The sequence below is a fragment of the Laccaria bicolor genome, genomic scaffold (assembly GCF_000143565.1).
Source record: "Laccaria bicolor S238N-H82 LACBIscaffold_11 genomic scaffold, whole genome shotgun sequence".
Taxonomy (NCBI): Eukaryota; Fungi; Basidiomycota; class Agaricomycetes; order Agaricales; family Hydnangiaceae; genus Laccaria; species Laccaria bicolor.
In genome coordinates this window covers 77,239-93,916 of record NW_001889882.1, presented here as the reverse complement: position 1 = coordinate 93,916, position 16,678 = coordinate 77,239, and the positions used below count along the sequence as shown (strand labels likewise).

At 43.0% G+C, this 16,678-nt stretch overlaps 3 protein-coding genes across 3 annotated transcripts; 2 read left to right on the top strand and 1 right to left on the bottom strand.

Annotated features, from left to right (window-relative positions):
* Positions 1 to 5,237: 5,237 nt before the first annotated feature.
* LACBIDRAFT_326716 (uncharacterized protein) lies at positions 5,238 to 5,648 on the bottom strand (the record flags this gene model as incomplete). Its single annotated transcript, XM_001880535.1, has 1 exon — positions 5,238 to 5,648. The coding sequence occupies one exon, from the start codon at positions 5,646 to 5,648 to the stop codon at positions 5,238 to 5,240; it is 411 nt and encodes a 136-aa protein (XP_001880570.1).
* Positions 5,649 to 11,764: 6,116 nt separating this feature from the next.
* Positions 11,765 to 14,469, top strand: LACBIDRAFT_326715 (uncharacterized protein; the record flags this gene model as incomplete). Its single annotated transcript, XM_001880763.1, has 8 exons — positions 11,765 to 11,779; positions 11,960 to 12,014; positions 12,116 to 12,169; positions 12,344 to 13,438; positions 13,490 to 13,549; positions 13,611 to 13,718; positions 13,772 to 14,292; positions 14,407 to 14,469. 8 exons carry the CDS (start codon positions 11,765 to 11,767, stop codon positions 14,467 to 14,469), a joined length of 1,971 nt encoding a protein of 656 aa, XP_001880798.1.
* A 679-nt stretch (positions 14,470 to 15,148) lies between these two features.
* LACBIDRAFT_296862 (uncharacterized protein) lies at positions 15,149 to 16,528 on the top strand (the record flags this gene model as incomplete). The annotated part of the gene is made up of 3 exons (XM_001880762.1): positions 15,149 to 15,689; positions 15,750 to 16,314; positions 16,372 to 16,528. The coding sequence occupies 3 exons, from the start codon at positions 15,149 to 15,151 to the stop codon at positions 16,526 to 16,528; spliced, it is 1,263 nt and encodes a 420-aa protein (XP_001880797.1).
* Between the last annotated feature and the right edge of the window lie 150 nt (positions 16,529 to 16,678).

The following is a 16,678-nucleotide window of genomic DNA, read 5'->3' as shown; positions in this document are numbered from 1 at the left end:
ATGAGGGATGAAGATTGAAAAGGGCTGCGCAGGATCTGCTCTGTAACCTCTCGAGAGAAAGGACCCGAGAGTCTGCCAGCCTTGACTTCTTTTGTGAGGTAGTCAGGCACAGTGTCTGGATAAGAAACGATAGAGGGGTTGTTGGGCATGATAACAGTCTGGGAGAGTGGAGGCATGTGCCCAATAGGGAAGCCAAAGCGCAGATTGAATGGAAGAAGAGGGTAACTGTCAAAGAGATCGTGTTTACGCAATAGAAATTTGAAGGAGTTGGCGTCGTATGGATGTAAGATTCGGTGAAAGAGGAGAGACTCCTCCGAAGAGGTGCAGGACAGAGGGGGGCGAGGAACAATTGAGGAAGAGAAGTCGGAATAGGAAAGGGAAAGTGAAAGTGACGCCTGGGTGAATGCCTCAGTTTGAGGGTCGAGAACGACACGTCCAAGAGAAGGTGTGGTGGCGTTTACTGCCGCAGAAGGAACAGAGGTGGGTGCGTTCGTCTCTGTGAGAACATGGGTGCCTGCGGTCACCTCTGAGGTTCCAGCTAATGCAGATGACCCAATTGTCAGGGGTGAGGAGGTTGTGGTCGCTGTACTTGGACCATACTGCCTTCCCGTCTGCCTTGAATTTGATGATGACAGTGCTGTCCGCATGTTGCGTTGCGTCATGGCCTCGCTCGGCACAGATAAGGCAGTCGGGCGTCGAGGAGGAAGATCTGCCGCTGCCTGAGGAAAAGGGCTGGGAGGGTCGTGTCTGAGAGGAGCGAGAAGAAAGTTGTGGCACGGGTTTGCCTAACATCGCATTGAAAGGAGCCTTGGTGGGTTCAGATGCCATCATCCCATGGATGTCAGCCATCATTTCGCGCTGCTTCTCGGAGAGTTTGTACACCTGATAGTAGCGAGAAGCATCAAATTCGCCATATTTTGCCCAATGCTCCTGACGGAATTTCAACTCATCTGCTTTCCAGGCATCATAGAGGTCGTCCTTAGTGTCCTGAGAAGTATAAAAGCAAAAATGCTCATTATACCAATTGCTATGGGCTTCACTAGTGCTGTCTTGATCACGTTCTTTTTGAAAAAGATACATGTTACCAGCAGCCTCTGTCCATTGGCTGCAAGACAAAGAAAGCTCTTTGCCGAAACACACAGAGAGTTTTTCAATGTCAAGAATGACGGTACCCTTCGTCTCACCAGGATTTGGATTAGTCTTTGTCGTTGGTAAGGTGGAGGCTTCGACATTCAAAATATTCAAGTTCTTGTTGAGAAAGAAAGGTAAAGGGACAGCGATACAAAGTTCAGTGTCAAAGAGGTTCTGAGGAAAGGTAGCCTGCCACGGGACACCAACGATCCAAGGTACCATTTTTTGGCCATTCATGCAGTGCTGCTTGGCAATTCTAGCTTCTTCTGCAGAGAGCTTAATGTCCTCGTTAGTCTTCCTTTTTAACTTCAGCTTATCTTTTAAGTCTTCATCAGCAATCCACTTAGCAAGTTTTGCATAGATCAAGTTGGGAAAGGAAGCCACGAAGGAAGGGACACGAAAACGGTTCAGATCAACGTCGGCCAAAGAAATCAAAGAAGCCTCATTGGATCCAGGCTCAGTGTGAACAGTGGGATCAGAAATATGGTTGAAAGTCTTCTGAGAGTGTACGGCATTTTGGTCCTCGATTTCTTTGTTCATCTGAAGAATAGAGACAAGAGGAAGAGTCTTCAACATTTGAATAATAGTTGGAGAGGTATGAGTACGAGGAACGCGAGGAGGAGGGGGAAGAACATCAGAGACAGTAGGTGTAGCGGCAGGTGTAGCAGGTGTCTGAGAAACAGGTGTAGCAGCCGTTTGAGAACTTTCAGCGCTAGCGGCTTGAGTTTGAGAGGGTTGGACACTGTCAGTCATGCTGAAAGCTTGAAGAAAAGACATCAAAAAAATTCGAAAATTTGACTGAGGTTGGGAAGACTCTTTTTACTGCGTCAGAACGATGACTGAAGGACAAGGAGACGACAAGGAGACCCTTGTCTAAGACTCAAAGACATCCATAGGTGTTTGTACTTATGAGTACAAATGCAAAGTCTCGTTCTGACACTCTAGCGTTATCTTATCCGATAATGAGCTTGCACTTGTACCTCGTGCTTGCTCATCGCGGAATGCACTACTGTGTGGGGAGAAAAATAACCCTAACCCTAACCACTAACCTAATAACCCCAACCCTAACCACTAACCTAACCTAACCTACCAAGAACATGCTACCGTGTGGGAGAAAAATAACCCCATCCCTAACAACTAACCTAACCTCCTAACCTAACGAACGCACTACTGCGCGGAGGGAAAAATATTCTGTAAAGTAATTGTTTCATATGTAGAAAAAAAAAATGGAGGAAGCAGAATCAAACCACGAACACTTTGGTAAGCATAAGGAAACCTGCATAAATAACCACTACACCAAACTGGCATATATTTTTATGGTTTGTCATGCACTATATCCTCCCCCAAATGATCAACTTTCCTTATAAGGAAAGTGAGATGGGGGGAGAGCTGCGACAGTTGGGCCAACACTCCAGTGTCTGGCTAGCGAAATATGAAGGGTGTGTAAATGGCATACTTCTTCTGGCCAAGTTATGACAATTTTATGTTATTTCCCTGGCATCAAAGAGGACGTGAGCGGCAGTATGTCACAGTCAAGATACTGTCAGCCTATTTCCAAAGGTCAACAATTCAGGCCTCCCAGTTCTGTTGGTCAAGGTAGTGGCACGGCAACTGCTTATGGCTTTAGATTTTCTGCATCGTGAATGTCATATGATTCATACTGGTGTGCCGCTGTCAGAAATTGCTGGAGTCACGTTGGAACTGAAGTATCATTGAAAAAGATCTGAAACCTGACAACATTCTCGTCAAACTTGATAATGCAGAAACTGGCATTTTTATCCGGGAGGAAGAATTTCCCCAGACTGCTTCTACACAGATGGTTCCTTCCGAGCTTCCCAGTCATGGTATCTTGTCTCATCCTCTCTGCGCTTTTTGCTCAGATGAGCTTCTCAATTTGATACATTTGTTACAACTTCATGTGCAATTGACTGATTTTGGTACCGGTGAGTCACCCATATAGTGATGGCGGTCATAACTCATCACTGTATTCAAGCCGCTTCTATGAATGGTTTCCACTCCGATGTTATTCAACCTTTTGCTCTACGCGTCCCAGAGGTCATCCTGGGTTGTGGATGGGATACGAGTGTGGATATCTTGTTATGGTTGTTAAGCATAACAGGCAGTTATGTTAAGCTTTTGAGTTCAATCGTTCGTTCGTCTACCACAGTTCTCGTCGTTGAGACAAAGTGGGTCACTACAACGTTCGCTTAGCCCTTAAAGCGACACGGTAGGTTCTAGTAGCCTTGCACCTGAAGGTCTGTCCAAGGTTCTATGATATGCTGACTTCTGTTAAGTCAAACATGTATTAAGTCTTCAACATTGAAGACTTATTGTCAAAGTTTCTAAAGAGACTCTAAGTAGTGTTTACAGGTCCGGTCCATAGGACCAAAAAAAACCGGTGGACTGAACTGAACTGGACCATGGACCAGTCTTTTTTTCGGTTGCAGTTGCCCAAATTTGGGGTTGGTCCAGTTGCCGGTTGCCTCATTTCAAAAATCTTTTAAAACCGTTCAAAGACCGGTTTAAATCGGTTGCAACCGGTTAAACGGTCACGTGCATTATGTAGCCTTGTAGCCACGTCTATTACCTTTAATTGGGTTTTTAGTTCATCAAAAACGGTTAAGAACTGAGAAAGATATAACTAAATCCATTTTGGCACAAATACTTGTTTGTGCAACTTGTACCAGAATGACTTTAATTCTAACTCACTCAAACTTTCATCATTTTGCTTGATTCAATTTTTGGATATTGACATTTTAAGTATGAAAATATACTCACCATCTATCAATATATGGTATGCATCAAATAATTTACAGTTGCCGCATTACATTTTGCCCAAGTCTTTAGGAGATGTAATTTGGTTTCAGTCATAGCTATGTCAAACCTTCATTAAATTTCTTAAGAATTGGTGGAATGATGGGTATTTATATGTTATACTATGATATGTAACCAGTTTACTTTTTAGAGTAATAATAATTGAGATATAAATGGTTTATATTGGTATGACAAATTTTACGCAAAAAGATTGGTCTGAATTGGTTTGAATGCAGTCCATGGACTGCAAAAGACCGGTCCTAGGTGGTCCGGTTTGGTTCCCTCAATATTTGGGTCAGTCCTAGACCGGTTGCGGTCTGCAGTTGCCTGTTTTCGGGGCAAAAAACCGGACTGAACCGGACCTGCGAACACTAACTCTAAGTTAGAAGATTATAGAGTTTGAGGGCGATCTTAGTTTCTGAGGTTTCTGAGGGAGAACTAAGCTTGTATTGCCTAGGTTCAAGCTCCCGAATACAAGCAAAGGTAGCCCTACTTATATACTAAACAAAAAGAAAGAAAGTCGTACCATATCTAAAGGTGGTACAATAAAAGAAAGTGGTACAATATAAAGTCGTACCATAAAAAAGAAAGTTGTACAATGTAAGAAATCATATGATAAAAAAGAAAGTTGTACAATGTAAGAAATCATATGATAAAGAAATGAGGCCTGGAATGTGTGTATAGAACTGTCCAGTATGGTCTAAATACGTCTTAGGAGTATGTAAGTGTCTGCGTGTGTTTACATGTATAGGAAAAAGAGTCTGTAACATTACCCCCCGTTTAAACTTCAATATCACTGATATTGCCAGATGAAGAAGCGATGGAGTTGAAATTGCTGACCAAGTCTTCAAAGTCGAAGAGAGGAGATTGGTGGGTTGTAGGGGAGTACAGATTATAGAGAGGAGATGATGGTGGGGTTGGCGGGAAGAGAGGCAGCATTGATGGTGAGGAAGGTGGTGAAGGGGAGGTCAAGTCGATGACCTCGGGCTGTCTCCTGGGGGTGTTCCAATCTTCGTTTGTGAGAATTGGTACTCCTGCCCAATTATAGACTTTATCCTTCCACATTTGTGCTCCCGTCTTCGTATTGTATCCTGCGGTGTTCATTCGTTTCTCTCTCTCCCATGCTTTATCAGCTTCTTTCTTCGTTTCACAATTGGGGGTAGTATGCCCTGGTCCCCACCAAAGCATCCTCCGCACTGGTAATTGCTGCAATCCTTACGAATGTGGCCGAGCCTTTTGCATTTCGAGCAGCGGCGGGTAGGGGTGCATCGGTAAGGATGATGGGCAGTGATTCAAGGGGAAGTCAGGAACTTTTTCCCATAGGTGTGTATTTCGGCATCAAACTTTTTGAAATACTGTATAATCCCTTGTCCTGCGAAATGGCTTGGGATATAGTCGGGGACAGCAGGGAGCTTGTCACAGTCTCTGATAGTGTTTAGGATGCCATGTCGGATGGCAGCGGCGATGGCAGTGATTACCATAGTGTGGAGACTAAGGACATTTTCGTCTTTGTATCCAAGTTTGCCTTCAAGATGCTTCTCGGTGGCAACAGCTTCTAAGATGAGGTGGAGGTGGAGGGAGAGGGTGGAGTCGTTCTGGCAGGTGTCGATGAGGGCGTAGATGTGTTTCTCTTCTTGAATGAGGCGTTCAATGAAGAGGGTAGTGGTGAGGAAAGATTCAGAGTTGAAGAGGGAGGTGTACATGTTTAAAGAGGAGGGTTAGTTGTGAAGAAAGCTGGTTGGCTTGATTGCGAATTTAGACAAGTGTCTGAGGATTTTACTGGAGATTCTTTCTCTTCTTATAGTCTTTGAGAATCTTGGAAGCATTCTTCAAATTGCTTTCTGGTTCCCAGGTTTCATTGGAATATCCCTTCCATTCCACTAGATAGTGGTATCTTTTGCCTTGTTTTCTGTGATCTCTGATTGAATCTACTTCATATTCTTCTTCTCCTTCGACAAGGTCAGGAGGGGGTTCAGGGAAGTTCTTTCCATGAACATCGGTTTCGCGATACGGGGTAAGAAGTTTTCTGTGGAAAACATTGTGTATCTTCCACTGGGGTGGAAGTTGGAGTTTGTACATTACTGGCCCCATGATTTCTTCAATCTTGAAGGGTCCTTCGTGTAATGAGTCTATCTTTGGGAACTTGTGACCTCTGTTGAGGTGTTGCCCATCTAACCATACTAAGTCTCCTTTGTCAAATGGAGGAGAGTTCTTCTTAGATCGTTTAATTTGAGCTTGTTGTGCCAGCTCATGTGCGGCTTGAGTGTCGTCTCTTATCTTTAAGAGTTCTGATAATCTTCTTTCGACTGCAGGGACATTCATCTTTGAGAATGCTACTGGGACTCCAGTAGGTTCGCATCCTAACATGAGGTAGAATGGGGTTTGTTTCATAACAGAGTGGGGTCATCTGTTGTGTGAGAATTTGGCAATAGAAAGGTTTTTATCCCATTCTTCTGGAATTCTTTTGCAGAATATTCTCAGGTACATTTCGAGTTCTCGATTAACTTGTTCTGTTTCTCCATCTGTTTCAGGGTGATACACTGTATTGATTTGTTGTTTGATTCCACAAAGTTTCATTAGACCTTGGTAGGTTTTTGAAATGAAAAGGGGATCTTGGTCAGATATGATGTCATCTGGTATTCCAAATCGTTTGAAGGTATGATCGAAATGGAGTTTGGCGGCTTCTAGGGCAGTTAATTCTTTATTGGTTGGGATAAAAATTACCCCCTTCATAAGGCCATGGTCTACCACAACCATTATGCGGTCATAGCCTCGTTTTGTCTTTGGTAATCCTGATATAAAATCTTGTGATATCATCTGAAAGGGTCGTGTTGCTGTGGATTTAATTGGTTGTGTCGGTGGTTGCATTGGATGTGTGTTAATTTTGTTCTGTTGACACATAGCACATCCTGCAACATATTCATATACAAAGTGACGTAGTCTTGGCCACCAGTAATGTCTTTGCACCATCTCTAATGTGCTATCTCTTCTAGGGTGTCCAGTCATTGGTGAATTATGAAACTCTTGAACAATGAGTTTCTGTATTCCATTGTTATTGGGAATGTAGCATCAGTCTTGATAGAAAAGTTTTCCATCTCGTATTTTCCAATTGGAAAGGCTTGACTTAATCGGTGGGATTCCTTTTGTAGAAAGAACATTTGATATGTTCTTTACTAATTTGTCTGAGGCTGTTGTTGACTCGATCATCTTTGCGAGTTCAACATTAATAAGATTAATGAATATCTTGTCTGGGAGTAAGACAAGGTTTTCATTATTGTCATCGTTATCAGGGACGTGATCGGGTCGTCTGGATAGAGCGTCGGATTGGATCATTCTTGATCTGGGAATGTGAATGAGTTGAAGATTAAACCTTGATAAGTATAAACTCCATCTAGCTTGCACCCATGGCTGTAGGCATAGGCCTTATTTCCTGTACTAATGCAGTTTTCCCTGTGACTCAGGGGATGGAAACACCCAGGTTGTCTGGGATGTGGATTGATCCAGGGAGCCCTCTACAGTATAATTTGGGGTATTCCTAATTATCTATTGATGTTCTGTATTTGTTTTTCAGCTAATATGTCAATATCTGCAAACAAACCTCTGTTTTGGGCTCAACAACAATATTTTTGCTTCTGCATATGTTTCTCCCTCAAAAAAGCCTTGCAAATCATTCCAAATATATCCTGTATTTTATTTACATCTAATAGAATTGGTTCCTCAGGTGTCCGTATGTTGGAAATGGATGGATTGGGTTAACTAACTTTAGATGACCTTTGGGGATTGATGCTCCCAGACAACAAATGTAAACAATTCCAGAAGCTGTGGAAGTGTGTCACGTTCCATTCACGACGCCTTCTGTATTTTTCTTTTTCTTTCTTATTTTATGGTTTTACTTTTTATTTTGTTATTTGTATTTTACCTATTCATTACTGAATGTTGAGAGTGAGTGTAGTGTATATTTTCTTAGGGATCAAGGAGAAAGACCAAAGGCTGTGTGGCATCCGATCACTGGCAGCAAAAGAACAGATCAGACAACATTATACGCCGAAGCGCTTGCTGCATCGCCCAACAATGTGCACCCTTGAAGGAATTGGTCTTGGAAGTTTTCCTGGATTTGTACACCTAAATTCAATTCTAGTTTTTCTTTCTTTTGCATTTCCTTCTTACTTACGACAGAACCTTTTCTGCTCGACACACTTTCTGATGGCTAGACAGTAGGGTCAAGTGTCAATGCTAGGGATGTCCGCACTGAGGTCGGCAGTCGCGCACGAAAATAGACCTCTCCCTACATTGTAAGTTCCCCAAGTCATTCCTAGTCTGACGGATTTGTGGAGAGAGGTGAGGGTGAAGTCAGCATTATTTTGTTTCTTTGTGATTCTTTCTATTTTTATTGCTATTTTTAGACACTTCTCGTTTATTTTTGGTCAGGCAGCATGTGAGTACATGTGTAGCCTTGTGATTGTTTGTAACATATTTAAAAGGCTCTTTGCGTGTTTTGAATCCATTCTTCCCCCCCCATCAGACTCTCAAGCACGTTTAAGTTTTCAAGTTTTTACAGTCTCTGTCCAACTCTCTCCATCTTCTTTCAACAACGACACACTTCAAGAACCTCTCCCTTTACCTCTCACACATTCTCAAGGTGTATACATTCGGCTTGACGTGCATACATACATACGGCGATTAGACAGTGACATTGGGTGTGTTCACACACCACTCACGATAAGTGCCCGATTCTTCTTCTTCCTTTGTTCTTGCTTTCTTTGTTTTTCACTCTCCTTATCTTTTTCTGTGGCAGACGACCAGTGACCCTTCCCTGTCCTTGAACTTTTGTTCTTCCACAGTGGTGACTGAGACATGGGTTCTGGTTTTTCGTTCTGCGCCATGGGCTTTCATTGAGAAAAACTTAGTACATATTCATCATTTGATTTTAGGCTGATTATTCGGTTTTCAGCCACATACATCCACTTTTTTCGCCATATACACGACCAAAACCCCTCTGCTTTCGCAACTTTGCTTTGTTTGCCGCTTTGAGTTTGCCCAAAAAGTGGTAGAACTAGACATTCAGCCGCATATACACTAAGCATTCCCCTTCAATCCTCTTTTTCGTATCGAATTTTTCTCCCTTTCTTTGTTTTTCTTCATGAGTCTGGTGGACAAAGTTACTTCCATGGATTCTCTTAACTCGTCTGCATCTGAAACGAGCCTTAACGCTACTTTGGGCGTCCCTATGCCCACGCCTGGTACACCAGGTGCTCCCAAATTCAGAGGGAAACATGTTTCAGATTTCTTGGACAGTCTTGAACAGCATGCAGATAGCGCTAGAGTTGCGCACTCACTTCTGCCTGGATATGTACTCAGATACTGCCATACAAAAGTTCGGATGGTCATTGGAGCATCCAAGTTGTTGTCTGGCGACAATTGGGTTTCCACGAGAGTCTATTTGACTGACCTTTACGGTTCAAACGATTCTATTCCTCCTAACTCGCTTGATCGCTTGTGGCATTGGTGCGCAAGTCCACTACTGGCTACCACTTTTATCATATAAATAAGGTAACTGCCTAGAGGTCATTGTGTATAAGTCCACAGTCTTTATGATAGGGAATCATTCCAGTTGCCATGTCTTTTCATTATCATAAAGCATGCGCTTTTTTTCATTAATTGTAGGCAAGGCCTTAGACCTCCATCTCATTATGTACCTTGTCAATATCATTGTGATTTTCATTAGCCACTTGGGCAATATCATTGGGAATTTCATTAGCTACTTGACCGATATCATTGCGATTTTCATTAGCCACTTGGGCAATATCATTGGGAATTTCATTAGCTACTTGACCGATATCATTGCGATTTTCATTAGCTATTTGGAAATTATCATTGGATATTTCATTAGCCACTTGGGCAATATCATTGGGAATTTCATTAGGCACCTGGGCAATATCATTGCAATTTTCATTAGCTTAGTTGGGCAATATCATTGGAAATTTCATTAGCTACTTGACTGATATCATTGTGATTTTCATTAACTATTTGGGAATTATCATTGGAAATTTCATTAGGCACCTTGGCAATATCATTGCAATTTTCATTAGCTAACTGGGCAATATCATTGGAAATTTCATTAGGCACGTGGGCAATATCATTGCAATATTCATTAGCTATTTGGGAATTATCATTGGAAATTTCATTAGCCTCTTGGGCAATATCATTGGGAATCTCATTAGGCACCTGGGCAATATCATTGCGATATTCATTAGCTATTTGGGAATTATCATTGGAAATTTCATTAGGCACGTGGGCAATATCATTGGAAATTTCATTATGCACATGGGCAATATCATTGTGATATTCATTAGCTATTTGGGATTCATACACCAGACTGTAGTTCTCAAAATGTTTGGTTCTTGTGTTACAGGACTAACTTTGTCCAAAAAATGATGGGACATTCTTTTTGCCCAGTCAGTGTATGTCCACAATGGGAGCACTTTAGAACATAATTCCAACAGATTCAGGAAGCTACAGTGCAGGGCTACAATTTTCGCTTTTTGACCATTTTTGGAAATAGGTCATGTGACCACCCTCCTGATGACCAAAAATCACAATGATATAGCCCAAGCAGCTAATGAAATTTCCAAAGATATTGCTCAAGTAGCTAATGAAAATCGCAATGATATTGCCCAGGTGGCAAATGAAATTTCCAAAGAAATTGCCCAAGTAGCCAATGAAAATCACGATAATATTGCCCAACTAGGCTAATGAATATCATAATGATATTGCCCAGGTGCCTAATGAAATTTCCAATGATATTGCCCAAGTAGCTAATGAAAATCGCAATGATATTTCCCAAATAGCTAATGAATATCACAATGATATTGCCCAAGAGGCTAATGAAATTTCCAATGATAATTCCCAAATAGCTAATGAATATCACAATGATATTGCCCATGTGCTAATGAAATTTCCAATGATATTGCCCACGTAGCTAATGAGATATCACAATGATATTGCCCATATGCTAATGAATTTCCAATGATATTGCCCAGGTGCCTAATGAGATTCCCAATGATATTGCCCAAGAGGCTAATGAAATTTCCAATGATAATTCCCAAATAGCTAATGAATATTGCAATGATATTGCCCAGGTGCCTAATGAAATTTCCAATGATATTGCCCAGTTAGCTAATGAAAATTGCAATGATATTGCCAAGGTGCCTAATGAAATTTCCAATGATAATTCCCAAATAGTTAATGAAAATCACAATGATATCAGTCAAGTAGCTAATGAAATTTCCAATGATATTGCCCAACTAAGCTAATGAAAATTGCAATGATATTGCCCAGGTGCCTAATGAAATTCCCAATGATATTGCCCAAGTGGCTAATGAAATATCCAATGATAATTTCCAAATAGCTAATGAAAATCGCAATGATATCGGTCAAGTAGCTAATGAAATTCCCAATGATATTGCCCAAGTGGCTAATGAAAATCACAATGATATTGACAAGGTACATAATGAGATGGAGGTCTAAGGCCTTGCCTACAATTAATGAAAAAAAGCGCATGCTTTATGATAATGAAAAGACATGGCAACTGGAATGATTCCCTATCATAAAGACTGTGGACTTATACACAATGACCTCTAGGCAGTTACCTTATTTATATGATAAAAGTGGTAGCCACCAGTCACAATTGTAAGGTGTCTGATGTACATGTGATACCATTGAACAACGTGATTGTTGTTGGGATTAATTCTATTCTATTCTGTTCCGTTACTTTTCCACTCCTCTTCCTCATCCACGATAGGGTGTGCGCCAAACCAAGATGTGCCTCAAAACAGTGAGTCTTCCATTGCATGTTACCTATCCTTCCGGGAACTTGACTCCTTGTCGTTCCATGGGTTTGGGTGAATTTTGACTCCTTGTCGATCCACCTTCAACCCACCTTCCTGAGCTTGACTCCTTGTTGCTCACTTGGTTCGCTTTGCCGCCAAATAGATGTTAATCTGTTCTTTCTTAGTCGTTGGTGTGCCTCTGGTTTTGTATTTCATTTCTGTGCCATTCATCTGTAATCAGTGAGTAATGTATGTTTGCATAAACTTATTCACATACTGATCTTGGTCTTCAGCTTTGTTACTTGGGTCTTCTCAACCACGTTAGCCTCTGCTTTGAACAGCCTCTCTCTCGCATCCTGCTACCCACTCGTGTATTATCAATTGGACTCTGTTTGGTAGGTGGTCTTCTCCTGGATTCTTGTATGATTGAGCGTGGAATTTGACTCCTTGTTGTTCTGTTGGAGGATGTACATCTTGACTCCCTGTCGACGGACATCCTCCAATCGTGTTTGACTCTTTATTCCACGACATTTCTTCAACTATCTATTCTAGAATTGCATTTCTGACAGGATTACTAGCTATGGTGTCTACTTCTCCAACTTCGAAACCGTACTATAAGGAATACACGCATGAAGGAGATCACGAATTCTGCACGACGGACGCTTATTGCTGGAATGTATTGGATCGTCAGGTTCGGATGAGGGAGGTTATGAGTGAGGCCGGCATCAACACATTCATTGAACATCCCGACAAAGGCGACCCCCCATCCTGGTGGGTCATTACTACTCCGAACGCAGGCTACATCCTGACTGCTCCCATTGGCATTCGTCATATTCAAGCGAAGGTGGATGGCCACTTTGGACTGGATGACCGCACCCTCCACCCACAGATGTACATCAAAAGTTCTGAGTATATCTGCTGCATCCCCATATGCGATCAGTCTCGCCACATGTTGTGGTGGACACCCAATCCCGAAGATTGCCCTATCATTCCCAATTCACCTTTCTCAGTCACTATTCATGTACTCAAGCCGGAACTGTTGAACGGGTACAAGGATCTCTGCAACAAATATGTTGGTCTGATTGGAAAATGTGAGGGACGCGACTGCTCCCCTCTTGCGGGTCTTTTGGTCACTGCGATGTGTCAAGCTCTCAATAGGCTTCGTTCATTTGGGATGACCTACAAGGAGATATTGCTGGCCATCGCAGAGTTCCAAAGAGCAGTCCTTGACATACACGCATGGATCAATTTTGTCGACGTTTATCAACCACGTCTTTTTCCCAGTCCCAATGGCGTGGTCAAGTACGAGGCCAATCAGAAATTGATGGGAGCATTTACGGAAAAGGTCCAGGTCGCTCAACAACTCCAAGCGATGGGAATCCCTGTGTGGTTAATCCGCCCTTCATTCCATATCCTCCCAACCATGAATGTCAACTTCTCAACCCCCCAGCTACATTGTGATAAGATTGTTCTGCACCATTTCAAGGATGGGCAGGGCAATTTAGATCCATACCCTGTTCTGGCGACTGGTCCGCCATTGACCGAACTTTACAGGTGGACCCAATGTATAGGCTGTGCGATCATGGATCTTCAAGACGTCACTGCAATCGATCGACAGGATTTTATCAAAGGAAATGCCAGTATTGGAGGAGTTCGAGATGCATGTATGTTTCCAGCTTGTAATGATGCAACCTACTGACCAAGCCTCATTGAAGATTCTATTCCTGTACCCTCTGCTCCCGCGTTGTCGTCCGCGGGGAAAGTTGGCCCATCTGGTTCGTTCTTTTCTAATTCTTTCTATGTAACTTTGGAGTCTCATATCCACCTGTCTTTCAGCTTATCTCTTACCATCCAGTGGCAGCCAACAACCCTCATCATCCTCAAAAGGTGGGGCTCGCTATTCTAACCTTAGCATGGGACAACAAACCTCATCATCATCGAAAGGTGTGTCTTGCTATTCTAAGCTTAGCATGTGTACTAATTATGAACTCTTGCAGTTCTGCTCTCGGTGGCCTCTCAGCAGCTGTCCCAACACCCCTCAGTACCTTCCATCCAACCGGCCATGCCCAACCCAACACATCATGGTGGTCCTGGACCTTCGAAGCGTCCTCACATAGCTGAGGCAAATGTTGCTGATGTTGACTCTCCCTTCATGCCTGTCCCCATTCTCACGTGGGCCAACACTTTATGCAACTTGGATACCAATTGTCGTCATTTGAGATGCCAGCCGGGAGATGTGGGCATTGGATACAAATACCCTAAACCCGATATCTTCTTGAACTCCAAGAATCGCGCTTTGTACACCACTACTTGGCTGGCAGTCTGGGCTCATCATGCATACATGCTGGCAACAGGAACAAAGTTACTGCCACCTATCACTGCCCAGCAATGGCGGAATTTCCTCATGAGAATCATTCCCTTCCCAGATGCTGATGACATCGATCATGCAGTGGATCTTGATGATACTACTTCCGTATCGTTGCCTCCCCAGCCTGTCATGAAAGGGAAACAGAGAAAGGTCAGTGGCTCGTCCCGAAAGAAGCACATCAAGAAATCAAATTCGTACCTGGACGAAATCCCTTTGTGAAACACCCTGATCGATCAGGTGGTTTTTTATGACACGACCATACAGCTGGGCACAACACAGGAGCTTGAGCAGGCGTTAACCCCAGAGGTTATGCAGGAGATTCTCTGAGAACTCTGCCACATGAGTTTCTGGTTTGAACTCTTGAGCATGGATGCTCTCCTGGCGGACACCCTGTACCGTGGCCAGGAGGGTGTCACAGACGAAGCAGCAGTGAGGTCTCGCGTGGAGCAACTTCTCACCATATTCCCCATGTTGGGGGATGTGCTCGGTTCTTTTATGATCAACGAAATCCCCAATCGCGACTTGGGTTTGACTTCATTTGATCTGGAAGAACATAACCGACATCTGGTGGCGCTCTCGAAGTTGATGTGTCCATGGAAGGGCTGCCCAGGGGCCGGATTCAATAAGAGATGCTAGCCGCCTTCCAATAGAGGCACATGTTCAGGCACTGGAAGAGCATGTACAAGCTTTTACTGCCAGTCATTCTTTGACAACTTCGGTCTTGCTCCCATCATCCCTTGTCACCTTCCTCCTCGTTCTCTTGCATGCCCGGCGCTGGTCACCTTTGCAGATTCAGTCACTGCCTCTTTGTAGTTTTTGTACTTTGCATATTTCTCGGACTTTGTTGTCATGTCGGCCTCGTTGTTGTTCTTGTTATCGCTGCATGACATGTAATATGATCTTGTGTTTGCTTTTGCACCCGGTTCTTTGGGGGTTTAGTGGTGTACGTGGGTAAGCCTTGCTTTGTGTTCCCCTCACCTCCTTGCTTGTTGGGCTTGCAAAATCTATGGCTTTCAACAAGAGCCGTTACTTGGGCAAGGCTGGGATTGCTATTGGGTCTCTGTCATTGAAGAAGAAGTCCTCAGGTCATGCTTGGGCATCTACCAGTGATTCTAATGTCTCACGTTGTCCTTATGGGTTGCCAGGCATTCAGATATTACCTAGGAAAGACTTGACGACTCCTCTTGGGTCATTTGTTCAGATTGCAATGCCCACTGGGGCTGATTTGCATGAGGCTGCTGCTACTGCTGAGGATAGTTTATCTGAGTCCTCTGGTGGTGACTCTGAGGATTCTGGTGATGTTTCTGCCAGTGATGTCCTTCAGCCTTTGGTATTTCCTGCAGAACAAGCTTCCCCAAAGAAGAGATTAGACAAAAAGTTGGCCTTGTGGAGGAACTGGGCTCTGAAACTGATCCCAGAACTATTGGATCCTTATCTGGGCTTGTTAAGGGAGTCTGAAAATTTAAAGAACATAGATAGAAGGTTACCTCATTGTTCTTGTGATGGGACTGGGCATAAAATGAATGTTATTGCTGTATTTTTTGATAGTGAGTTGCTTTTTGGTTAAGATATCAACTTGTAATAACTGATCGCTTCTTCCATCTAAGAACTAGTTTCTGTGGAAGTTTGTTCCTGCTCTGCTGTTTTTCAGCTCTTGGCCATGGGTTTGTTTCCTGCTTCACCCCTTCGACCAACATTAGCTGTGGATTTGAATATGCTGGACTTTGTTAATGAGCTTTTTGTTTGTTCACCTCCAAACACTACTGCATGGTGTGACTCACTTGAGGCATTTCTGAGTTCTCGTACATATAAGCTTGAGAGTAGAGATGCCATAAGACATCGCTTTGGAAATGCACTACAGTGGTATGGCAATCTCATTGCCCAGAAAGAACTTTTGATCTCTGGGGTTATAAATGAGGGCTGTCTAAAATACCTTGCAGAGGCTGGGTCTTCACTTGAATCAGATGATATAGAGGGAAACCAAAACTATGAACCTCCCCCTTTGTCTAGTCCTACTTCAGTGGCAGATGAGGCTAGTGATGACTCTGATGAGTCTCATGAGAGTAAGAATACTACAAATGGTGAATCAGATCTTCAGCGTCCAAGTGAATACTTGCGGAAACGGTGCCCTCTCTGTTTTGGTGGGGATAATCCACATGACCCAAATTTTATGTAAGTGAGGTTTTGTAATTGGTCAATAATATGTTCTAATGACTGGTACATTTCAAGGGCTGATATCATTGTATGCATTGATGCTTGTTTTACTCACAAGAGAAGAAACCCTGCAAAAGGTGGGGCAAAGGGACCTGAAAATCTGCATCCTGATACAGTATTTGTGCCTGAGAAATATGTAAGGGAGATGAAGGCTTTAGTTGAGACAGTTTGACCAGAGAAGTCAAAAGGAAAAGAAAAAGCTAATGTACCTAGTGTTTAAAGGTTCAGTCCATAGGACCGCAAAAAACCGGTGGACCGAACTGAACCGGACCATGGTCCGGTCTTTTTTTCGGTTGCAGTTGCCCCAATTTGGGGTTAGTCC